Source organism: Pelophylax lessonae (genome assembly GCF_965119305.1).
Source record: "Pelophylax lessonae genome assembly, chromosome: 10".
Classification (NCBI taxonomy): domain Eukaryota; kingdom Metazoa; phylum Chordata; class Amphibia; order Anura; family Ranidae; genus Pelophylax; species Pelophylax lessonae.
The window spans coordinates 238,466,187-238,491,118 of NC_138777.1; the positions used below are offsets into that span (position 1 = coordinate 238,466,187).

The 24,932-nt window shown below is 47.5% G+C and overlaps 1 protein-coding gene across 1 annotated transcript; it reads right to left on the reverse strand.

Moving 5' to 3' along the window:
• Nucleotides 1–1,529: 1,529 nt before the first annotated feature.
• On the reverse strand, nt 1,530–24,244 carry LOC309564907 (sulfotransferase 2B1-like). The gene is made up of 6 exons (XM_082269598.1): nt 24,091–24,244; nt 18,421–18,629; nt 12,915–13,041; nt 9,160–9,254; nt 4,853–5,033; nt 1,530–1,793 (listed from the first exon to the last, which is right to left on the reverse strand). Exons 1-6 carry the CDS (start codon nt 24,227–24,229, stop codon nt 1,678–1,680), a joined length of 867 nt encoding a protein of 288 aa, XP_082125724.1. The 5' UTR covers nt 24,230–24,244; the 3' UTR covers nt 1,530–1,677.
• Nucleotides 24,245–24,932: the final 688 nt, after the last annotated feature.

Below are 24,932 nucleotides of genomic sequence, written 5' to 3' on the forward strand. Positions count from 1 at the left end.
CACTGAGAGGTGGCACTGGTGGGTACTGATCAGCAGCACTTGTGGGCACTAAAAGGGTGTCACTGTTTGGGAGGTACTGATGAGGCTGCACTGAGAGGCACTAGGAGGTGGCACTGGTGGGTACTGATTAGCAGCACTGGTGGGGACAGTGTGGGACAGATGTCCCTCTTACAGAAGCCGGTGATCTGCTTTTTTTTTTTTTTTCTCCTCACGCTGTCAGGAAATAAATAAAAAAGCCGATGAGCGGCTTCTGTTTACATCACGTAATCATCAGTCATTGGCTCCATGCGCACCAGGGGGCGTGCAGGAAACGTGAGAACGTCCAGGTCCATCCTCCCAGCATTTTAGGCCCGTCTTTCGGATATAGCGCAGGCGTAAAGTGGTTAACGTTATTGCTATCGCAAGGGAGGTAATGAGCCCTCTATGTGATCGCTTTGGTCAGGTGACTGGTTAGGTCTCCTCTGCCCTCCAATGCAGCTAATCAAGCACAAATTGTGCTTAAAGGGGAAGTAACCTCATTAATTTTAACAGTTTCAAAAAACACCATATCAGGTATGTAACGGTCACGTTGGTTGCACTCTCAACCAAACTGATCACATGTGCAGCTTCATGGCAGTTGAAGAATAAACAGAGGCCAAGATGGCAGCTTCCTTGGCTGAAAACTATAGGAGGTTCTACTACCACTTTATTATGCTGCTTCTCAGCCAGAGAATGACAGCTCTGAAAAGTGATAGAATCATCGTCTCTTCCAGGTTCATTCGTTACAGAGGAGATTGGATGTTCCATGACCTTCTCTATAGCAGGTCTTCCCCCCTGGAAGTTGGGGACTGTGGTAAACGGCTGGGAACAGAAGAGCCCAGGAACCACTACGGGTGGAAGCGGCCTTCCCTTCTCACTCACTACAGTAAAAGTGATTGAGTGGCTGTAGAGCCGTCCCGATCACTTTACTCAACGGCCAATCTCCAACAGAAAAAAAAAAAAATAAATAAAAAATAACAAGCTTGTTATAACCACTTGAACCCTAAAAAGTATTTATACGTCCGGTGGACAGCAAGTGGTTAACAAAAAGCCCACAGAGGAGATGCAGACCAGTTTGGCTGATTTCTAGTTGCTTTTGGGACACATCACCATGACCCGTCCAGAGACTTTCATTGGTTTGTAAGCCCTCCGACTCAGCAGCCAAATAATACACCACACCAATGGCCATCTAGCCCGAGCCGGCTGTATGCAGTTTTTAAGAAGAGGTTCTATATCAGATCAGTGCTAGAAGGCCGCAGTTCTGGGTGCTCAACTGGCCAGAGAGGCAAGATTAATGTTTTTTCATGACTCCGCCCACTGTCCTAAAATGAAGAATAAACCTAATGGATGTGTGATGGAAATGAGACATGAAGATAAGTGCTGGGTAAGGAATGGTCACTGGAGGTACTTTTGGTCCTTTCCATCCATCTCACCATGACTTGTCTGGTTAGAATTTTCCCGTCTCGTGTAAATACAAGTAGTATACATTGTGAGTATACGGCTTCTCTTTCATCACATTTCCGTTGTCCTTCTGGCTCCGGGGTTGAGGAATGCCAACGTCATAGTTTATGCTATATCTGCGTTTAGACTGGTCCCCTGTATGTAAATATTTGCAGATCGTTGAAGCGCTCGCAGTCCCGGAATCAGCGCGTCTTCTGTTTATTCTAAACTCCAGAGAAATTGTAGATCACAACCGGACATCTTCTCCTGGAAAATCTTATCAAAGGCGTCACTTTGCTCCGGCGTCATGTGCTGTCTCCAGTCACCCACAATGCCTAAAGAAACAAAAGAGGAGAAGGTGAGCGCTGGCAATCCTTAAATTAGATCTAAAATCTAAAACTTTTTTTAATTTTGGATAAAGTAGTAATAAAGTAGCTAAAATGCAAGTTAACTGGTTACAGGGGCGTGTCAAAAGGGTGGAGCTAAATAACGTGTACTCCGACTGGTCTGGAGGGGTAAGTGGGGTACCCCAAGGTTCTGTCCTGGGACCAATTCTGTTTAAATGTATTTATAAATGATATAGAGGGTGGGATAAACAGCGCAGTTTTTGCAGACAACACAAAAATAAGTTGGGCAAGGACTTTTTTTTCAGGTCTTTCTGCAAAATTTCTATATCCTGATGTGGAGTGGGCAACTACATGGCATATGAGGTTTAATGTGGAGAAATTTAAGATAATGCACTTGGGGGGGTAAAAACAAATGCAAACTACTCACTAGGGGGAGAACCTCTGGGTGAATCAAGGCTGGAGAAAGATCTGGGGGTCCTAGTAAAAGACAGACTGAGCAAAAGCATGCAAAGTCAAGCTGCAACTACCAAAGCCAGCAACAGTGTGGTAACTGGTGCTCAATATTTTTTTTTGGGGGGGGGGGGGGTGGCAAACACACCTTGGCCCCTCACTCTCACTTTAACCCCCCCCCCCACCCCGTGAGAAACAGATGGAAAGACAGTGATCAGTGGCAACAAAAGTGACTACACTCCTAAGTTAAAATGTCCAAATTGGGCCCAATAAGCCATTTTTCCTGTTGCAAGGTCTCAGGTGTGAATGGGGAGCAGGTGTATTAAATTTGGTGTTATCGCTCTCACTCATACTGGTCACTGGAAGTTCAACATGGCACCTCACGGCAAAGAACTCTCTGAGGATCTGAAAAAAATAATTGTTGCTCTACATAAAGATGGCCTAGGCTATAAGAAGATTACCAAGACCCTGAAACTGAGCTGCAGCACTTTGGCCAAGACCATACAGCAGTTTAACAGGACAGGTTCCACTCAGAAGAGGCCTCGCCATGGTCAATCAAAGAAGTTGAGTGGACGTAATCAGCGTCATATCCAGAGGTTGTCTTTGGGAAATAGACATAGGAGTGCTGCCAGCATTGCTGCAGAGGTTGAAGGGGTGGGGGGGTCAGTGCTGAGACCCACTGCATCTGTGACGTATTCACCATCACTGGAAGTGAAAAACAGATACTTCATGGTTTGAATTGCTTCAGATGGGACAGTAATATTTGTCAGCAATATCCTCATATAGAAATATGAAGATTTATTCCCACTTTACAGTGGGAGACTTAGACTGTTCTAGACCATTGCCATGAAGTCTACCTCCTAGATAATGTGTATTCTGTGTGCTCGTCTGTGAGAGAGACACAGACTGTCATTGACAGACTTCCCTATTGTTTGTGTATTGAAATGGAATGTGGATTGTGCATGTCCCATTGTTAAATGTTAATGACCTCACATTGTTTTATCCAGGTGGCTAGATAATTAGCTTAGTTCTGTTCCTATATACACTTTTCATCTGCATGTGATACTGTAATCAGCCAGAGGGGAGGGATTGTGTACACTGTGTGGGAATGACAGTGTAAAACCCTGTTTCTATTGGATTGTGAATGTCATGTCCTGTCTACAACAAGGTCCACCTGGGCGGTAACCTTGTGGGGAAAAACTGTATAAAAGTCTATTTTTACCCCATCATGAAGTCTCGATTCATGTTTGGGGGGGGGGGGGGGATAGGCTACAAGGGATTGCTATGCTCTTCATACTCCTTTGGATAATTACTAAGCTCTTGTATGAGCTTGTTCCTGCTTCACTCTCTGGGGAAAGAGGGTCACCCACGGGAACCTGGAGCCTTGTCGTAGGTCCAGGGTGTGTAGGAGACGGCTAGACGCCAACCAAGCTGCAGCGGTTTGTGGGGTCTGACTTGGTTATGGTGTCTGGTGGAGTGCTTGGAGCCCTTGGAAAGCACTAGGAGCATCCGTCAATGCAGGTACCAGGTCGGGGTGCCGGTTGATCCGTTACAGCATCAAATTGGTCTGCATGGCTGTCATCCCAGAAGATGATGCACAGAAAAGCCCGCAAACAGTTTGCTGAAGACAAGCAGACTAAGGACATGGATTACTGGAACCATCTCCTGTGGTCTGGTGAGCCCAAGATAAACTTATTTGGTTCAGATGGTGTCAAGCGTGTGTGGCGGCAACCAGGTGAGGAGTACAAAGACAAGTGTGTCTTCCTACAGTCAACCATGGTGGTGGGAGTGTCATGGTCTGGGGCTGCATGAGTGCTGCCGGCACTGGGGAGCTACAGTTCATTGAGGGAACCATGAATGCCAACATGTACTGTGACATACTGAAGCAGAGCATGATCCCCTCCCTTCAGAGACTGGGGGGCAGGGCAGTATTCCAACATAACGAGGAGACCATTACATTTTAATTGGCATTTTATTTCAACTAATTTCAATCATTGTATACAGGTGCATCTCATAAGATTAGAATATCATCACAAAGTTAATTTATTTCCAGTAGGGCTGTGCGGACATTGGACTTGATAAAACACGGTAGACCAACACCAGCAGATGACAAGGCTCCCCAAATCGTCACTGATGAGCTGAAGGCCGCCATCAAAGCAACCTGAGCTTCCATAACACCTCAGCAGTGCCACAGGCTGATCGCCTCCATGCCACGCCGCATTGATGCAGTAATTCATGCAAAAGGAGCCTCGACCAAGTATTGAGTGCATCCTATACTGTACATGGACAGACTTTTCTGTATTTTTTTTTTTTTTTTATTATTGGTGTTATGCAATATTCTATTTTTCAGAGATACTGAATTTTGGGGTGTCACCGGCTGTAAGACATAATCATCAAAAATTAAAAGAAAGAAATGCATGAAATGTATCGCTCTGTGTGTAATACATCTATATAAAATATAGGAGTTTACCTTTTTGAATTGAATTACTGAAATAAATTACCTTTGGATGATATTATAATTTTATGAGATGGTCCTTATATACTTTTTAAAACATCAGTAAAAAAAAAAGTGGGGGGGTGTACATTGGGCTACTTACCCTTCCTCATGAATTTGCTCTGATCGTGGTTGAGGATCTCCTTGGGGATGAGCATGTAATTCACCATCATGTTCTGGCTCATCTCAGGGAAGCGGCAATGATGCTCCACCTTATCCACCTCTTCAGAATACATGGGGCAGCTCAAAAATCTGCAAACCTTCTTTATACTTCTTCTCAAATCCTAACAAAGGCAGAAGATGAGCGGAAAATTCATTTCTTGTGCTGGTCAATGGCAAGGTCATGTGATCTCCAACACACAGGGTGAATATTACAGGCATGCATGGATACCGTAATGTAGACTCTACAAGCTGCACATATTCTTGTACCCTTCACACCCCCCCCCCCCCATTCCCTGCAGCTGGGGGGAAGTATAGAGGAAGTCCTGTGGCTAAGGCTGAAGACTTTCTCCCCATCCCCATGTGACAAGGTTGGGGCCCTGAGCTGCCAATCGCCAAGTACCAGCACCAGTGACGCCACTAGGGTTGGTTTTACCTGGTGTGGTAAAACATGGTGTCTGCCCTCACCCCTGGGGGGGGGGGGGGCTTACACCATGTTGTCCTGCTACTACTCCTAGCACAAATACCCCCCCCCCCCCAAAAAAAAATCTCCCACTACCCTCTCTCCTAGCACAAATCCCACCAATCCCCTCTCCTAGCACAAATCCCACCAATCCCCTCTCCTAGCACAAATCCCACCAATCCCCTCTCCTAGCAAAAATCCCACCAATCCCCTCTCCTAGCACAAATCCCACCAATCTCCTCTCCTAGCACAAATCCCACCAATCCCCTCTCCTAGCAAAAATCCCACCAATCCCCTCTCCTAGCAAAAATCCCACCAATCCCCTCTTCTAGCACAAATCCCTTCTTGCACCAATCTCTTCTCTTAGCACAAATCCCCTCAATCCCTTCTTCTAGCACAAATCCCCCCCCCCCTTTTAGCACAAACCCCCAAATCCCCTCCTCATAAAAATCCCCCACCCCCCTCTCCAAGCAAAAACACCCCCTCCTAGCACATATCCCCCCCATCCCCTCTTATAGCACAAATCCCCACCTCTTGCACAAACTTAGGGTTACAATGATTGGTACCCCCCCTTTCATTGTGTGACGTTCCCCTGGCCTGTGAGCTCCCCAGCTTACAGGTAGGAAACCGGGTAGAGGTGCGGGTTGTGCTCTCTCACTGCTGTCAGTGGAGCGCTCTTCCATACAGAAGATGACACAAGATCGGGCTGTAAACAGTTTGATTACCCCTCCCCCTATCTCCTCCAATTACCCTCATCTCTCGGCAGCAGGGAATGAAGCGAACAGTGCAAGATGTAAGAGCGATCGATCCTGTGTCATATGCTTTATGGAGGATCGCTCTGCTTACAGGAAGGGGAGAACACAGCCCGCACCTCCCGGCTCTCTCATCTCTGTCCTCTCCTTTACGGATTTCACTGCTCCTGGCTGCTCCCCCCTTGTCCTGGCTGTGAGTGAGGAGATGGGGGGGGGGGGGGAGGCACTCAGCAGCCAGGCACAGCATCCATGAAAAGACCAGCCTCGGGGGGGTACAACTAAAATCAGCACCCCCTCTAGATCCGGCCATGGTGTCACCCAGGTGCGGTCTGCACCTCCCGCACACCCATAGTGATGCCAATGACCAGCACTGTCACCTGGGAGGAAGAGGAATGAGTCACATGGTCCTCATACCTGGAGGTACTGGGTGTGATTCTTGGCTTACAGCATCATCAGCCAGGTGGGAGCGCTAGGGGGAGGGCGGGTTTCTGCTGCTGGTAGGATGGGCCAATAGGAGAACCCGGTGCTTTGTCCTTCATGGTCCTCACACAGGTTTGTTTTAAAGTGACCCTGCTGAAAAATAAATTTCCCAGAAAGAGGTCTTTGCAAATAAAGGAAATACTCCCCAATCCTGCTGCCTGCGTTTCCGATCAACGCCCTATTAAAGAGAAATGGTCTGCTAAAGCCTGCTCAGAATTTACACCTCGAGGACAGTCCATGTCCTGGTCCCATGCTGTTTTATGCGGTCCCTCCTGCATTCTAATCCCATTCTGTTCTCTGTGGTTCCTCCTGCCTTCTGGTCCTACGCTGTTCTCTGTGGTTCCTCCTGCCTTCTGGTCCTACTCTGGTCTCTGTGGTTCCTCCTGCCTTCTGGTCCTAGGCTGTTCTCGGTGGTTCCTCCTGCCTTCTGGTCCTACGCTGTTCTCTGTGGTTCCTCCTGCCTTCTGGTCCTAGGCTGTTCTCTGTGGTTCCTCCTGCCTTCTGGTCCTATGCTGTTCTCTGTGGTTCCTCCTGCCTTCTGGTCCTACGCTGTTCTCTGTGGTTCCTTCTGGTCCTAGGCTGTTCTCTGTGGTTCCTCCTGCCTTCTGGTCCTAGGCTGTTCTCTGTGGTTCCTCCTGCCTTCTGGTCCTACGCTGTTCTCTGTGGTTCCTTCTGGTCCTAGGCTGTTCTCTGTGGTTCCTCCTGCCTTCTAATCCCATGCTGTTCTCTGTGGCCCCTCCTGCCTTCTCATCCTATGCTGATCTCTGTAGTTCCTACTGACTTCTGGTACCACACTGTTTTGTGTGGCTTCTCCTGCCTTCTGGCCCAGGCTGTTCTCTGTGAATCCAACCTGCCTTCTGGTTCCATACTGTTCTCGGTTATTCCTCCTGCCTTCTAATCCCATGCCGTTCTCTGTAGGTCCTCCTGCCTCCTGGTCCTATGCTGTTCTCTGTGGTTCCTCCTGCCTTCTGGTCCTATGCTGTTCTCTGTGGTTCCCCCTGCCTTCCGGTCCTACGCTGTTCTCTGTGGTTCCTCCTGCCTTCCGGTCCTACGCTGTTCTCTGTGGTTCCTCCTGCCTTCTGGTCCTACGCTGTTCTCTGTGGTTCCCCCTGCCTTCCGGTCCTACGCTGTTCTCTGTGGTTCCCCCTGCCTTCCGGTCCTACGCTGTTCTCTGTGGTTCCTCCTGCCTTCTGGTCCTACGCTGTTCTCTGTGGTTCCCCCTGCCTTCCGGTCCTACGCTGGTCTCTGTGGTTCCCCCTGCCTTCCGGTCCTACGCTGTTCTCTGTGGTTCCTTCTGCCTTCTGGTCCTACGCTGTTCTCTGTGGTTCCCCCTGCCTTCCGGTCCTACGCTGGTCTCTGTGGTTCCCCCTGCCTTCCGGTCCTACGCTGTTCTCTGTGGTTCCTCCTGCCTTCTGGTCCTAAGCTGCTCTCTGTGATTCCTCCTGCCTTCTGGTCCCACTCTGTTCTCTGTGGTTCCTCCTGCCAACCTCCCATGTCCCTACAAAACATCGTCAAAATACATGAATGTCGGCAGGAGGAACCACTGAGCACAGCAAGGGAGCCAGAGTTCAATGGAAGTGATAGATTCTGCAGAAACTTAAGGCGGCAAGAAGTCGCATTCCATGGCCTGGGCAGCAGGAGAGGCGTTTTCTTCTTTTGCAAAGACATTTGGGGAAATTTATGTTTCATGTCCAGATCACTTCAAAGCTGAAATGTTACCCCCCTTCCCAAAAAGGGTTGAGGAAAAACTGCACTGTGGGCTTCCTTAATCAGTCCCTTGGACTCCTCTCAGATATTCAGTGCTTGGTTATTGGCTGATAATTGTTAGGTGGTTCCTCAGGTAAGTGGTGGTGCTCATCTACCTTCAGGAGGTTTAGGCCGCTACCTTACTGATACAACGGAGCGGTCACTTCAGTAGAAACAAACAATGCTTGAGTGCGAAGGAAGGAACAACCAGTGACCAAAATAATGCAAATCGTGGTGGGAGGATACTGAAGGTGTGAGAATGTACAGATTGAGCCAACGCATTTCGGGGGAATCGCCTCCCCCTTATTTAGGGCTGTTGGCATGCAAAAGTCCTTTGGCCTCTGCAACACACAAGTCAGCATTTGCCATCTCAAAAAATTCTGGTACCATCACAGAGTCCATCCATCTCTGTTAGCGCTTAGCCTCGGCCCTGAAGAAAGGGGAGGTAATTTCCCTGAAATGCGTTGGCTCCATCTGTACATTCTCACACTTTCAGTATCCTCCCGCCAAGATTTGCATTATTTTTGTCACCGATCGTTCCTTCCTTCTCATTCAAGCTTTGTTTCTACTTAAGTGACCGCTCCGTTGTATCAGTAAGGTAGCGGCCCAAACCTCTGAAGGTAGATGAGCACCACCACTTACCTGAGGAGCCACCAAATAATTATCAATAACCAATTACCAAGCACTGAATATCGAAGGATTGTATTCTTCCAGCAATAGTTGCATTATTTCGCACACCGGGCGCTCCTTCCCTCCCATCACTTCATTAATGGGACGTGTAAATGGGGATTCCAGGAGGAGATCACCGACCTTCTTCAAGTCTTCGTAAGTGATGTAGAAGAAGTCCAGGTTGTTTCTTTGCCGGTACCACCCCTTCACATGATCAAACCACGAGCCGTAATGCACTAAAGGAAGCAACAAACCTCAGGTAAGTCATTTATAATAGATCGGCAAATGACAAGTTAACCGGTTCCCGACTGACTGCCGCAGTTATACTACGGCAGGCTGGCTCTGAGCTAGCTCTACATCGGTTGCGCGCAGAGTGCTAGGGGGCGAGCGCGTGTCGCCGGCGGTGCGCTCACGCCCCCACTAGGCAGCGGGGATTCAGATCCACGGGGGTCAGTGGCCGTGATTTCCACCGGGCACCCGCGATCTCTCCCCGCTGAGAGAGAAGAACGGTCGGATGTTGTAATCACAGCTGACCGTTCTTCTCTCTGGAATGATCACAGAGCGCCTTCTATATAGGAACACAGGTCTCTATGGTCATTTCACAAGCCATGCCCCCCCCCCCCCCCACAGTTAGAATCACTCCCCTAGGCTCACATTTAACCCCTTGATCACCCACAGTGTTAACCCCTTCCCTGACAGTGTCATTAGTACAGTGACAGTGCATATTGGTTGTAAACACAGCTGACCGTTCTTCTCTCTGGAATGATCACAGAGCGCCTGTGATCCTTCTATATAGGAACACAGGTCTCTATGGTCATTTCACAAGTCCCTCCCCCATACAGTAAGAAAACACTTCCCTAGGCTCACACTCAGCCCTTTGATCGCCCCTGGTGTTAACACCTTCCCTGCCAGTGTCATTATTACAGTAGCATTGCATATTTTTAGCACTGATTACTGTAGTAATGTCACTGGCCCCCCCAAAAATGTCAGTTAGGGGTCCCATCTGTCCGCCGCAATGTTGAAGTCCCGCTAAAAATCGCTGATCGCCGCCATTACTAGTAAAAAATAAATAAAAATGACAAATCTATCTCCATAGTTTGTAGACGCGATAACTTTTGCTCAAAACATGCTTATTGCGATATACAAATTGGCCTAAAGGGATGAAAAAAAATTAGGATTTAATTTTTTTTTTTTTATGAAATGTTATATAGCAGAATGTGTAAAATACGTTTTTTTTTTTGTTTTTTTAGAATGTTCGCTTTTTTTTTTTTTTTTTTTTTTTATAGCGCAAAAAAAAAAAAAAAAAAAAAAAAATCGCACAGGTGATCAAATAACACCAAAAGAAAGCTCTGTTTGTGGGAAAGTAAGGACATCAATTTTATTTGGGTACAGCGTCGTACGACAGCACAGTTTTCCGTTAAAATGACGCATTGCCGTATCGCAAAAAAATGGCCTGGTCATTAAGGGGGGGGTAAACCTTTCCAGTTCAGAAGTGGTTAAAAACACTTGGAAGATAAGAGAGCAGAGAGGCAGAAAGGTGATCTCATCAGTCTGCTGCTTCTCCTTCCTGGAGAATACAAATCCTTAGTCAGGTAACATGTGACAGTCCCAATATATTCAATTTCTCTTTTCAGATTTAGAATGGGTTCATATTTTTCGTGTTGTGGTGAAACGCGTTAGTGGCATTAGCGCATTGAAGTGTCATTAATTTTTTAGTGGCATCCCAACACATTAAGGAAATGCAGCTTCAATGGTAATGTACGCAGTTTCGATGGTAATGTACGCAGCTTCGATGGTAATGTACGAAGGGAGGCCAATTTCTTACCCTCACCATGATCTGGATGTGCTAGGCATGACATTTTGCAGGTTTATAGGTGGATATCTTGGTAAGATGAATGCCGATTTTTGTAGGTCGTGGTAAATTATAGTTGGAGCCGAGAGAAAATGATTTGGTGTCCTGCCGGACAAAGATAAATACCGAGCTGTGATTATTTGGGCAGATTGAAGGAGGGAAATCTGCCCAAATAATCAATTTTGGACCTGATACCACAAAGACGAGGAGGACTTTTTAAACAGATTATTGACCATGGGTGAAAGTTGGGCATTTCCAGAGGTTTTTTTCTGCAAAAATGGGGGGGGGGACGCAGTTCCAGCACTGGATGTTTATAATATAATGCCAAGGGGTGTTAGGGTGTGCTGGGGGATCTATTGTTGCTGGAAAGGTCTATTACTGCTAGTGAGGGGAACTGATGTTGCGCGAGGGGGGGAGGTTAGTTCTTGAGGAAAGGTCTATTGATGCTGGCTTCTGGGGGGTCTATTGCTGCTGTTGAAGTCTAGTGTTAATCTACAGTATTGTTGTGGGGGGGGGTATTTTGTTGTGGGAGTCTATTCTTACTGGAGGAGGGGGGTTTCGATTGTAGCTTTTGGGGTCTATTATTGCTAGACATTCCTATTGTCGCTAGGGTTTCTGTTGTTGCTGGGGAAGGAGGGAGGTATTGTTCCTAAGAAGATCCATTGTTGCTGGGGTGGTTATTTTTCCTAAGGAGATCTATTGCTGCTGGGGGATATATTGTTTTTGGTGTGGATCTATTATTGCTGGGCAGATCTATTGCTGCTGGGGGTCTATTTTTGCTGGGATTAGTCTATTATTGCTGGGGGGGGGGGCTATTGTTGCTGGGGCATCTATTGTTGCTGGGATTGATATTATTGCTGGGCAGATCTATTCTTGCTGGGATTAGTCTCTTGCGGGGGGGGGGGGGGGGGTCGGGCGGATTATTGTTGCTAAGAAGATATATTGTTAAGAAGATCTATTGTTCTGGGGTGGATTATTGCTGGGCAGATCTATTGCTGCTGGGGGGTCTATTGTTGCTGGGATTAGTCTAGTGTTGTTGGGGCGGATTATTGCTGGGCAGATCTATTGCTGCTTAGATTAGACTATTGTTGCTGGGGGGGGGGGGGGGGGGTCTATTGTTGCTGGCTGCAGGGGACCTATTTTGCTGCCTTTTATTAGCAAATTCCATACAAACTACTTAGTACCGAAAACTAATACTTGGTTCGGTATTCTCTAAAAAAAAAGGGGGGGGGGTACTGGGAGGTGGGTAGGGGTTGGGACCAAAGGAACTTTGCTAGGAGGTGGGCAGGGGGCGGAGACAAGGGATGACCCAGAAGGGGGGCGGAGTACCTGCACCTATATCCCCCTAGACAATATCCCCCCTCTAACCCTAACCCTATGTCCAGGGGGATGTTTTCCGGGGGGATATTGTCCCGGGGGGGATTTTATCCAGAGGGATGTTTTCCGGGGGATATTGTCCTGATACCCTACAGCCAGCTCATTTTTGCTGTTTAAGCAGCTTAGCTCATTTCTTCCTTGCCCTTGCATGGTCTATGATCTCTAGGCACATTACTTCCCGTTTTCCTGTGTAGGACTTAGCCTGGCTGACTTCCCTTCCGATTTCTGTTCCTGCTTTTTGCTCCTGACTACACTGACTTCAGGTTTCCTGACCCCCGGCTCATCTGAATATCCGCTCTGGCATCCAAACCTTGGCTTCCGTTTTCTGACTACATTCCTGAACTGTTTTTTTGTGCCATTTCATTAAAGGTGTGATTTTAACTGCACTCTGGTTTCGTCTGGTTTACGGTTCCTGACAGAACCTACTTATGAGGTAATTACTGGGATAGAAACTATGTGTGCTCACTGGAAAAACCCCACTTTCCAGACTTTGGAGTCAGTGCCAGGCACAAATGACAATAGTTCTAACTTTGGGCCAGCGCGAGATCTATGTACATGGATAGGTGCACCATAGAAGATCAGGAGTTCTATCAGCTTGGAAGAAGGAAAAAGCAGACGGGAGGTTCCAGTACACAAATCTGGGAAATTATACAAATTCAAGACTGACCTTTACCCTCCAGGAACTGGTCTAGGAAATCAGAAAAGTTGTTAAAGTCTGGGAGAAATTTGGCCATTTTGTGGAAATAGTAGAAGGAAACTGCCACATCCTTCGGATTCCTGGCAAGGTAGATCACCTGAAAAAACACAGCATGGTCACTAGAAGGCAGCTTATACACACACAAACACACACACACACTAGATCACCAAAAGTATTGGGAAGCCTGCCTTTACACACACACGAAATTTAATGGCATCCCAGGCCTAGTGTATTACCGCCAAACATAAACCCAGGAACCAAAGTGGCCTTCCAGAAGATGGAACTGACATGGCCCTAACAAGGTTTTGTACTGATCAAGGGGCCATTTCACTTGAAACTTTACTTTACTGGGTGCTCGGGTTCGGCACATCATGCATCTGGTGGACAGATTATTGGGTGGGGCTGGGGAAGTCCCAGCTGTCATGGTACATGTGGGTACTAATGACAAAGGTAGAGGGAGATGGAGAGTCCTAAAAAATTATTTCAGGGACTACAGAGCAAAATTAAGGAGTAGGACCTCCAAAAGGTAGTATTTTCAGAAATACTACCTGTACCTCAAGCCACGCCAGAGAGGCAGCGGGAGATCATGAAAGTTAACAAGTGGCTGAGGAGCTGGTGTAGTAAGGAGGGTTTCAGGATCCTGGAGAACTGAGCGGACTCTGTCGGCTACCAGGTCTTTAGCAGGGACGGATTGCACCTAAATGGGGAGGGTTCAGCCGTACTGGGAGAGAAGATGGCCAAAAAGTTAGAGGGGCTTTGAAACTATGATGGGGGGTAGGGTACAAATGTAGAATTAGCCAGCGGGGAGCAAGGTTCAGGGGGCAATAATGGGGCCATTAGCAGTAGGGTGTCCAGAGATCCAAAACCCAAGGTAGGTAGGTAGGCGGACAAATCGCGAGTGCAGCCTCATAACATCTAACAAGGATATAGTTGTGCAACCGGACAAAATTACGAGGTTTGTATGCAAATGTTAGAAGTCTGGCCAACAAGATGGGAGAGGTGGAGCTGCTAAAGTATGAGGAGGATTTTGGTTTTGTGGGAATTTCAGAGACTTGGTTTGACAGCTCTCATGATTGGCTGGCGAACATTCAGGGGTACTCCCTTTATCGCAGAGCTAGAGAGGGGTATGCCTGTATATCAAGAACAATATGTAGGTAAATATGAGGACGATATCACAAAAGGAGCTAAGGAAGAGGTAGAATCCCCTATGGGTAGAACTTCAAAAGGGAAGGTACTATTTGGAAAGTAATTTTGGGTGTATGCTATAGGCCCCCAAACCAGAGGGAGGAGGGGGGGGAGTCGGACCTCCTATCACAGCTTGGAACGGCAGCAAGGATGGGAAATACCATTATATTGGGGGGTTTTAATTATCCAGATATAGACTGGGCAGAAGGAACCGTGCATTCAGCCAAGGCTCGGCAGTTCCTAAATGTTTTGCAGGACAATTTCATGGGTCAGATGGTGAACGCACCGACAAGCAATGAATTACTATACCTACTGATTAACAATACAGACCTGATCTCGGATGTAGAAATTTAGAGCAACTTAGGAAACAGTGACCATTAGGTCAACTAATTTCAGTATAAATCATAGAAATAGAAAACACAAGGGTAATACAAGGACACTGAATTTCAAAAGAGCCAACTTCCCTAAACTGCGCTCTTTGCTAGACAATATAAAATGAGATCGAACCCTGGGAGCAAAGAACACGGAGGAAAAATGGGTGTGCTTCAAGAACACACCAAATAAAAGGGATTGGCCAGTGCATTCCAAAGGGGAATATGTTTAAAAGAGCTAAAATAAAACCTGGGTGGCTAAACTCCAACATAAAAATGCATATTAAAAACTAAAGAAAAGGCCTTCAATAAATACAAGGCTGAGGGGTCAACATTACAAAGAGTGCCATAAGAAATGTAAGAGCACAATCAAGGCGGCTAAAATAGGACACGAAAGGCACATAGCGGGAAGAGGGTTAAAAAAAAAAAAAAAAAGAAATTCTTAAGTATATATGAAAAAAATAAGGCCAAAACATATTGGCCCCATAAAAAAAGACAAAGGGAATTTGGCTACAAAAAGGACAGAGAAGGCGAAGGTGCTAAATACATTTTTCTTCTCAGTCTTCACAAAAGAACTGTGGGGGGGGGGGGCTACATTAACCCAGCTTTTAACGTTGGGTTAATGTAGCCAAAAAATGAATAACACATCACAGGAAGCACCCTCATGGTTAACAGAAGACAGACTAAGAATTAGACTTGAAAAATTAACATAAATAAGTCACCGGGACCAGATGGCTTACACCCGAGGGTCCTTAAAGAACTCAGCCAGACCATGGTTCCTAATTTTTATGGAAAGTCTGACAGGAATGGTGCCAGCTGATTGGAAAAAAGCCAACTTGGTACCAATATTTAAAAAAAGGGCCAAGATGTATCCCGGGAAACTATAGCACGGTTAGCCTAACTTCAAGATTTTGGAGGGGATGATAAGGAATTATATACAAGACTTTAGTAATGAAAATGGTATTATTAGTAGTAATCAGCATGGATTCCCGAAGAATCGTTCTTGCCAGACCAATCTATTCACATTCTATGAAGAGGTAAGCTGTCATGTAGATAAAGGAAGGTCTGTGAATGTGGTGCATCTGAATAATCTGAATAAAGGAAGGCCTGTGGATGTGGTGTATCTGGATAAAGGAAGGCCTGTGGATGTGGTGTATCTGGATAAAGGAAGGCCTGTGGATGTGGTGTATCTGGATAAAGGAAGGCCTGTGGATGTGGTGTATCTGGATAAAGGAAGACCTGTGGATGTGGTGTATCTAGATAAAGGAAGGCCTGTGGATGTGGTGTATCTGGATAAAGGAAGGCCTGTGGATGTGGTGTATCTAGATAAAGGAAGGCCTGTGGATGTGGTGTATCTGGATAAAGGAAGGCCTGTGGATGTGGTGTATCTGGATAAAGGAAGGTCTGTGGATGTGGTGTATCTAGATAAAGGAAGGCCTGTGGATGTGGTGTATCTAGATAAAGGAAGGCCTGTGGATGTGGTGTATCTAGATAAAGGAAGGCCTGTGGATGTGGTGTATCTGGATAAAGGAAGGCCTGTGGATGTGGTGTATCTGAATAAAGGAAGGCCTGTGGATGTGGTGTATCTGGATAAAGGAAGGCCTGTGGATGTGGTGTATCTGGATAAAGGAAGGCCTGTGGATGTGGTGTATCTGGATAAAGGAAGGTCTGTGGATGTGGTGTATCTAGATAAAGGAAGGCCTGTGGATGTGGTGTATCTGGATAAAGGAAGGCCTGTGGATGTGGTGTATCTGGATAAAGGAAGGTCTGTGGATGTGGTGTATCTAGATAAAGGAAGGCCTGTGGATGTGGTGTATCTAGATAAAGGAAGGCCTGTGGATGTGGTGTATCTGAATAAAGGAAGGCCTGTGGATGTGGTGTATCTGAATAAAGGAAGGCCTGTGGATGTGGTTTATCTGGATAAAGGAAGACCTGTGGATGTGGTGTATCTGGATAAAGGAAGACCTGTGGATGTGGTGTATCTGGATTATGCAAAGGCATTTGACACCGCTCCCCACAAACGTTTACTGTATAAAATAAGGTACATAGTTATGGCCCATAGGGTGAGTACCTGGATAGAGAACTGGCTCCAGTGGAGAGTGCAGAGGGTGGTGATAAATGGGGAGTACTCGGATTGGTCGGGTGTTGCAAGTGGGGTCCCCCAAGGATCTGTCCTGGGACCAATCCGGTTTAATTCATTTATAACTGGCCTAGAGGATGGGATAACCAGCACAATCTCGGTATTTGCGGATGACACAAAGCAAAGCAAGCCAATATCTATACAAGACGTGGTAACCTTACAAGAAGGCCTGAACAAAATAATGGGGTGGGCAATTACATGGCAGATGAGGTTTAATGTTGAAATACGTAAGGTAATGAACTTGGGTATAAAAAATACGAACGCAAGTTACTCACTAGGGGGGGAACCTCTGGATGAATCTAAGATGGAAAAGGACCTGGGGGTCCTAGTGGACAACAGGCTTAGCAATGGCATGCAATGCCAAGCTGCTGCACGCAAAGCCAACAGAATACTGAGATGTATAAAAAAGGGGATTCACTCCAGAGATAAAATTATAATTCTCCCACTCTACAAGACTCTGGTCCGGCCACATCTGGAGTATGTCGTCCAGTTCTGGGCACCGATCCTCAGGAAGGAGGTGCTGGAACTGGAGAGAGTCCAGAGAAGGGCAACAAAAATAATTAGGGGAATGGAGGACATCGGCTATGAGGAAAGACTACAAGCCCTGAACTTATTTTCTCTGGAGAAGAGACGACTGAGGGGGGATATGATATCAATGTACAAATACCGAACTGGTGACCCTAGCTTAGAGAACAAACTTTTCAGAGAAAGGGAATGCAATAGGACACAGGGCCACTCACTAAACTAGAAGAAAAGCAGTTTAAACTGCGAAAGGAGTTCTTTACTGTCAGAGCAGCAAGGATGTGGAATTCTCTTCCACAAGCAGTGGTATCAGCAGAGAGCATCGATCGTTTCAAAACACTATTAGATGGGCACCCTAAAGACCACAACATACAGGGGGGTATACAATGTACAACATACAGGGGGGTATACAATGTACAACATACAGGGGGGTATACAATGTACAACATACAGGGGGGTATACAATGTACAACATACAGGGGGTATACAATGTACAACATACAGGGGTATACAATGTACAACATACAGGGGGTATACAATGTACAACATACAGGGGGTATACAATGTACAACATACAGGGGGTATACAATGTACAACATACAGGGGTATACAATGTACAACATACAGGGGGTATACAATGTATAACATACAGGGGTATACAATGTACAACATACAGGGGGTATACAATGTACAACATACAGGGGTATACAATGTACAACATACAGGGGTATACAATGTACAACATACAGGGGTATACAATGTACGGTTAACAGCAAACACACACACACACATCATAGGTGGAACAGGATGGACTGGTCTTTTTTCAACCTGACTAACTATGTAACTATATGTCAGTTGGTAATTTGACTTATGTTAGGACAATGTAAGTTCCATCTTCTGGACGTCCACTTCAGTTCCTGGGTTGATGTACAATGTTAATTTTACCAATTTCTCTTGGGAGTATTTTTATTTCAAAAAAAAAAAAAAAAAGATTTTGACGGTAACGCACTAGGCCTTTGCACCTTTTTGGTTTTGTTGTGTGTGTGAGCTGGTTACCATGCCTGGAGGCTTTCTTTCCAACTTATTAGAAAACTTTTATGCCAATAGGCCCCAGTTTGTCACCTTTGTATGGAGAAGACAGTGAAGTGTTGTCATCAAAGATGGACTCCTAGATCCTAAGAATCTTTGATCAGTTCTACAGATTAACCAGACCAGGAAGGCCAGTGCACCATCTATGGGTGACTATTGGTTGACTTACTTTAGCTTTGGTGTTCTGCAGTGCGGGTGCCAGGACATTACTAGGAAGATGTGTAGTGATGATTCTGGGGCCCTCTCCTTCTTTCAGGGTATCCTTAAAGTATGTGTGTTCCAGCCAAGGGGCCCGCTCCCAGTTGGGTACAGTCATAGCAATCTCTGTATCGCCTTGGCTGTAGATTAGCGTCAAGATCTCTTGCATCCATGTTGTGCCTAAAATATAGTAAGTTCAAGTTAGAAGAGTTGTTACGTAAGGAGGAAAAAAAAAAAAAAAACACTTGTCAAAGTCACATGCCGTGGTTATATTGTTATTATTGGCAGGAATAGTAAAATTGAAGTGGTTCTAAAAAGGTACCGCTGTGGGCAAAAGTTTTGAGAATGACACAAATATTAATTTTCACAAAGTCTGCTGTCTCAGTGTTTGTAGCGCTTTGTATCAGATGTTACTATGGGATACTGAAGTATAATTACAAGCATTTCCATATTAGCCAGCCTGAATAGTTCTCTGGTACCAGCCAATCCCTGGAGAGGAAGTGACCATTAGGGAAGCTGGAATGTGGATCAGACATTGGAGAGCAGGGGGTGCAGGGCTGTGGTTCTTAGACAGCCCATGGACTATACAACTGCTCTACAGGCTTTAGAGGTTCCAGGATTGAGGGCTAGAATCAGTGACAGCTGGTGCATGATAATTTGGGGGGGGGGGGGGGGAGGCAGCAAATCCACCACCACCCCCACCTGGCCAGCAGGCAGATAGACTACCCCCCCCCCCCCAAGCGGGACGGCCAGCCAAATACACTACACCACCCACCCCCCACCTTCAGCGGGACGGCCGACTGGCTGCCAGCATTCTTACCTCCTCCGGCCATGCGCCAATAAAATTGCTTCTCTTTTCAGCCAATCAGGAAAGGGGTCTCACAACCTGCTTCCTGATTGGCTAGGCGCAGTGCTCTGCGCCCCGAGCCCACCTTTTTTGAAGCCTATTAGAGCCTCTGGCTCTAATCACGTGCTTAAAAAAAAAAAAAAAACTCCTTTGGAATCCATGCAGCCTCCGCCCTGCATGTAAAATAGGGGCCCGGATGGGGGGGGGGGGGGGCGGCGCCTCTGTGCCCCCAATGGACGGGCCGCCACTGGCTAGAATGGACTTTGCACAGGGCTGATTGAAGGACCATGCCACGTGGCATCTGGTCCTGCGAGACGCAATCTCACTCATTTGCCGGGCTATCCTATTGCATGGGCACTGCCCAGGGGCCCCAGGTGCATGGGGGCCCAATGATAATCTTGAATTTCATCATACTTTCCAACTGTCCCAGATCTGCCAGAACAATCACTCTTTTTACTAAGCTGTCCTGGGATGGCAGTATCCTGAGAAGCATCTCAGAACCTATACTGTGCCCTCCTGATCCCAGTATTGTGCCCTTCTGACCCCCCTGTACTGTACCCTTTGTATTGATTAGTCTTTGATTTATGGCATGTGTTCTTCGTTTTTTTTAAAGTGAATGTTATTTTTTTATTTTTTTTAACAAAAACAAATAGCAAACAGGTTACACTTCCCTCCTCTGGGCAGTTGGTTTTGCACAGAGCGGCCCCCATCCTCCTCTTCCCGGGTCCCTCTTCTGTGCTCCTGGCCGCTCCCTCCTGTCAAGAGCCCCCATAGCAACCAAGCCTAGTCAAAGCTCCATGTGTCTGTAGCAGGATTCCCAGCCGTTTTGCTGTATATGGGTCCCCCTGGGTCACTCACCGGGTGCAACAAAAGTACCTTTGTGCATGCTTCCCCAAGTGTGAGCACTGAGACAATGACCAGTCCAGTATCTTTGGGTTTTTTGTATTTATTTTGTAACGTGGATAGGAGAAGGGAATGAGTGGGATACTCCTTTGGCTCAACTATATTTAACTTGACAGAGACACTTGAAAAATGCTGATTGGCGCTACTTGACGCTGGCAGGATGCCGGTCAACGCTGGTCTGATGTCTGTTAACTCTGAACTGCCTTTTGACTGCTTTTTCACTAAAGAAGTCCTCTTTAAGCTGCATTAACAACTTAAGCCCCGGAGGATTTGGCTGCTCAAAGACCAGGGCCTATTTTGTGATTCGGCACTGCGGCTTTGTTTACATCAGCCGTCTGCCTTTCTCTCCAGTGGGAGATCGCGAATGGTCGGCGGACATCAGAGCCGCCGGTCACTCATGCGGGGATGCCCGTGAACGAGCGGGGACGGTGGCGCGCGATCGCCCCCTATTGGCTCGCAGGCGAGTGACGTACCCATACGTCACTTTGTCTGCACAGGGCTGACCGCCGCAGTATATGTACTTGCGGCAGTCGGCAAGTGGTTAAGCACTCCTTGCTGAGGTAGCTATCTGCATACACTGCTGAACACTTCAGGGCCCACACCGGTGCCCCCTTTTTCCTCTCACTTCTCTTCAGGGTCTAGACACAGGCAACCCCTTTCCTCTAGACCTCTCTTCTGGTTAGCTGACTCTGGAGTGGTCCCCTCTCCTAGGCAGACCCCTGGGCAGTTTCAAGTACTCATGATACTGTTTTTCCCCAAAAACTTCTGCCCAGCAGCTCCACTCGGTCCACAGCACTCTGGATCCCTCTCTGCAGCTCAGCTCAACCTCTGTCCTCTAGGCCAACTTCCCTGGACACCTTCACTACCGCTGACAGGAGGAGAGACAGCCGTCACCCTCCTCCTGGGACTCTATTTCCCACCAAAGATGCTCTGTCATGTGCTCCCCTCAAACTTCTACCCCATCCCAGGATGCATTGCGGCAGACTCTGCCCACTGAGATAGATATAAAGTCCCAGGATGCTATTGGCCAGGTTTCCTCCACTGCTCAACAAGAGCCCTCATTGGATACAGTGCGGAGACTCCCCAGACTCAATAGATACCCCTGGAAACACATGACAGCCTAGACTCCCCTGATAAGCAGACAGGGCCATATAAATGCTTTTTCCTAGCACCTACCTAGGAGGGCGCTACATGTCCATTCAGACACGGAGCCTTTGACCATTTTGATTGGCCGGGTCAGAAACACGTTACTCCACACGTGCGCTGGAGTTCATTTATTCCAGTACCAAGGTATGTGGAGACAGACACGTTTTTTTTTTTTATTCCAGAAAAGTCCCAGCAGGTCTCTGCTGCAATATTTCCATTATTAGGGACCTTCTGCTTTTTTTTTTTTTTTTAATATAGAGTTGTGAAAGATTAGACCCTCTGTCAATTTTTTTTTTATTACCATCTTTGTTCACATTGGGGGGGGATGGTCCCTCAATTTTTACTAATGGCCAATGTCAATGAGAATAAAAGGAAGAGGAAATCCAAAATTTTAGAGTTGTTCCCAGAACAAGAGGTAAGGGGAAATCTTGCAGCGGGGAATTTGTTCTGGATACATAAACAGGTTTTGGCTTTACATACACTTGGCAGTAGAGTGCAAAGTTTTGAGCCTTATGAAGGGGTCCTGCATGGACCAAACCCTTTGCACTCTTCTGCTGTGACTTTGAATACAAACTTCTGGATGCTACTTGTAGATCCATATTGTGTTAACGAATAATAATATATACATTGACAAATATGTCTGAGGTTCAAATAATGATGCTGACGCTTATTTCAACACTCAGGTCTCTAAAAAATTTCACCAGAACCTCAGGTTACATAACTTAAGCAGAAATTTACTTTTTCCGGTGAGCCTACCTTCCTGGCCGCCTCCCCTCTACCGCATTGTGAAACAAACCCACATCCCCCCCCCCCCCCTCTTTTTTTCTTTTTTTTTTTGTGGTTTACATTTTTTTTTTTTTGTCCGACCCCCCCATCCCCAGCCATTTTCAGCTAGGCAACAATGATGTACAGGGCAGCCGTCAGAAATGTTGGGGCCCCTTACACAGCTTTAGGCCTGGGATCCTCCAGGCCTGACAACCAACATTCCCCAGGGCCGGCCCTCTGGCCGTCCCACCGAATCCGCCCGCTGGCCATCCCATTGAGTCATTCAGTGCACCCACTTTTATTTTAACACTCTTACAACTTAATATATGAAAATGAATCCAATCCAGCAAAAATACATCCCCATATATTCAGCATCCCAATCCAGCAAAGAGACATTCCCATATATTCAGCAAAGAGACAGCACAATACAGAAAAAAGACAGCACAATCAAGCAAAGAGACATCAGTGTGAGGGTTGGGGGGGGGGTGACAAGGAAGGTCAGTGTGAGGGATGGGGGTGACAGGGAAGGTCAGTGTGAGGGTTGGGGGGTGACAAGGAAGGTCAGTGTGAGGGTTGGAGGGGGGTGACAAGGAGGGTCAGTGTGAGAGATGGGGGTGACATGGAGGGTCAGTGTGAGAGATGGGGTGACATGGAGGGTCAGTGAGAGGGTTGGGGGGGTGACAAGGAGGGTCAGTGTGAGGGTTGGGGGGGTGACAAGGAAGGTCAGTGTGAGGGATGGGGGTGACAGGGAGGGTCAGTGTGAGGAATGGGGGTGACAGGGAGGGTCAGTGTGAGGGTTGGGGGGTGACAGGGAGGGTCAGTGTGAGGGTTGGGGGGTGACATGGAGGGTCAGTGTGAGGGTTGGGGGGGGGTGACAAGGAAGGTCAGTGTGAGGGTTGGGGGGGTGACAAGGAAGGTCAGTGTGAGGGTTGGGGGGGTGACAAGGAAGGTCAGTGTGAGGGTTGGGGGGGTGACAAGGAAGGTCAGTGTGAGGGTTCAGGGTGACAAGGAGGGTCAGTGTGAGGGTTGGGGGGGGTGACAAGTAAGGTCAGTGTGAGGGTTGGGGGGGGGGGGGGGGTGACAAGGAAGGTCAGTGTGAGGGTTGGGGGGGCGACAAGGAAGGTCAGTGTGAGGGTTGGGGGGGTGACAAGGAGGGTCAGTGAGAGGGTTGGGGGGGTGACAAGGAAGGTCAGTGAGAGGGTTGGGGGGGTGACAAGGACGGTCAGTGAGAGGGTTGGGGGGTGACAAGGAAGGTCAGTGAGAGGGTTGGGGGGGTGACAAGGAAGGTCAGTGAGAGGGTTGGGGGGGTGACAAGGAAGGTCAGTGAGAGGGTTGGGGGGGTGACAAGGACGGTCAGTGAGAGGGTTGGGGGGTGACAAGGAAGGTCAGTGTGAGGGTTGGGGGGGTGACAAGGACGGTCAGTGAGAGGGTTGGGGGGTGACAAGGAAGGTCAGTGAGAGGGTTGGGGGGGTGACAAGGAGGGTCAGTGAGAGGGTTGGGGGGGGGTGACAAGGAAGGTCAGTGTGAGGGTTGGTGATCATACTATTCCCTATACTATGTGCAGGCGTGGGTTTTTCTGCATGGAAAGATGCAGGTAACTGCAATGACAGTCAGAAAACAATGGTTTCCTAGGTGTCTGGTCACACCAGAGTGCGGCGTTTCTCTGCGTTCCATAGCAGTGCGATTTTCTGCAACATATTTGCATGACAACGCACTGCAACACACAGAAACGCATGTAAATGTGTCAATATGCACCGTGCCCCTCACCCATAACAGGTCAGAGGATGCGTGCCTCTGAAACAAAAAACATGCAAAAAACCTGTCAAAAAGCGCATGGAAATGCACCAAAACGCAATGCACTGCAGGCATGTTTGTATGCGTGTTGTAGTGTAGCCTAAAAAGCAGACATGTTAGCAATGCATGATGGGAATTGTAGTTGAAGAGTTGCAGAGAGGCTGTGATCAGAAGGTGTAATCTCACCTGACTTGGGATAGGTGACAATCAGCACATCGCCTTCCTTGAACTGGAAGTCCAGGGCGTATTGGAGGGACTCCGGGGTGTGCAGATGTCCTGGCAGCGGGATGCCAGAGAATAGTTCAGTGACCGACATCCTGTCCATGCCAGGGCTGTGCGTTCTCTGTGCTCACAGCGATGAGAAGTGGAGGAAGCTCTGCGGATCGAGGGGGGGAAGTGATCAACGGCCTCCGCTTCCTCTTCAGCAATCTGTAGGGGGGGGGGGGGGGGGGGAGCAGAGAATAAACAGGGGGGGGGGGCTTCACAGTGCAAATAAAATATAACAAGGAGACATCACCTAGAGCCCCGGTGGTGAACATGCCAAACCGCGCTCCCCCCAAGATGTATGAGCATTATGTGTCACCAAAAACCCCCCCCCCCCAAAAAAAAAAAAAAATTGAGCACTAATCTGCATGCACCAATCTGTTCTCTCCACAAATCTCCCCCCCCCCCCCCCAAATAAAAAAAAAAGATCACTCCTCCCAGCACAATTCCTCTACCCCTTAAAATTTCCCCTCCCAGAACACATCTTCTCCCCCCCCCCCCACTCCACATACCCCCCAAAAAACAAAAAAAAAAAAAAAAAAAAAACACTACTCCGACCACAAATTCTATACCCCTCAAACTGCCCCTCCCAGTACACATTCTACCCCGCCCCCCCACTCCAAATCCCCCCTGCACATATTGACCCCCCCCCCAAAAAAAAAAAAAAGTTGGGAGCACTAATCTGCATGCTTACCCCCTGAACATAAATTCCCCCTTCCTCCTAGAACAAACCAACCCCTATGCTGAATTCCCCCCTCCCAGCA

Bases quoted from the DNA above. Each gene is read 5' to 3' on its own strand.
- LOC309564907 (XM_082269598.1), bottom strand. From the start codon at position 24,229: ATGGACAGGATGTCGGTCACTGAACTATTCTCTGGCATCCCGCTGCCA. The intron at 13,042-18,420 runs GTAAGTCAACCA...GTGTTTTTTCAG, and splicing joins TGCAGAACACCAAAGCTAAA to GTGATCTACCTTGCCAGGAA. The intron at 5,034-9,159 runs GTCGGTGATCTC...TGCCTTTGTTAG, and splicing joins CTTACGAAGACTTGAAGAAG to GATTTGAGAAGAAGTATAAA.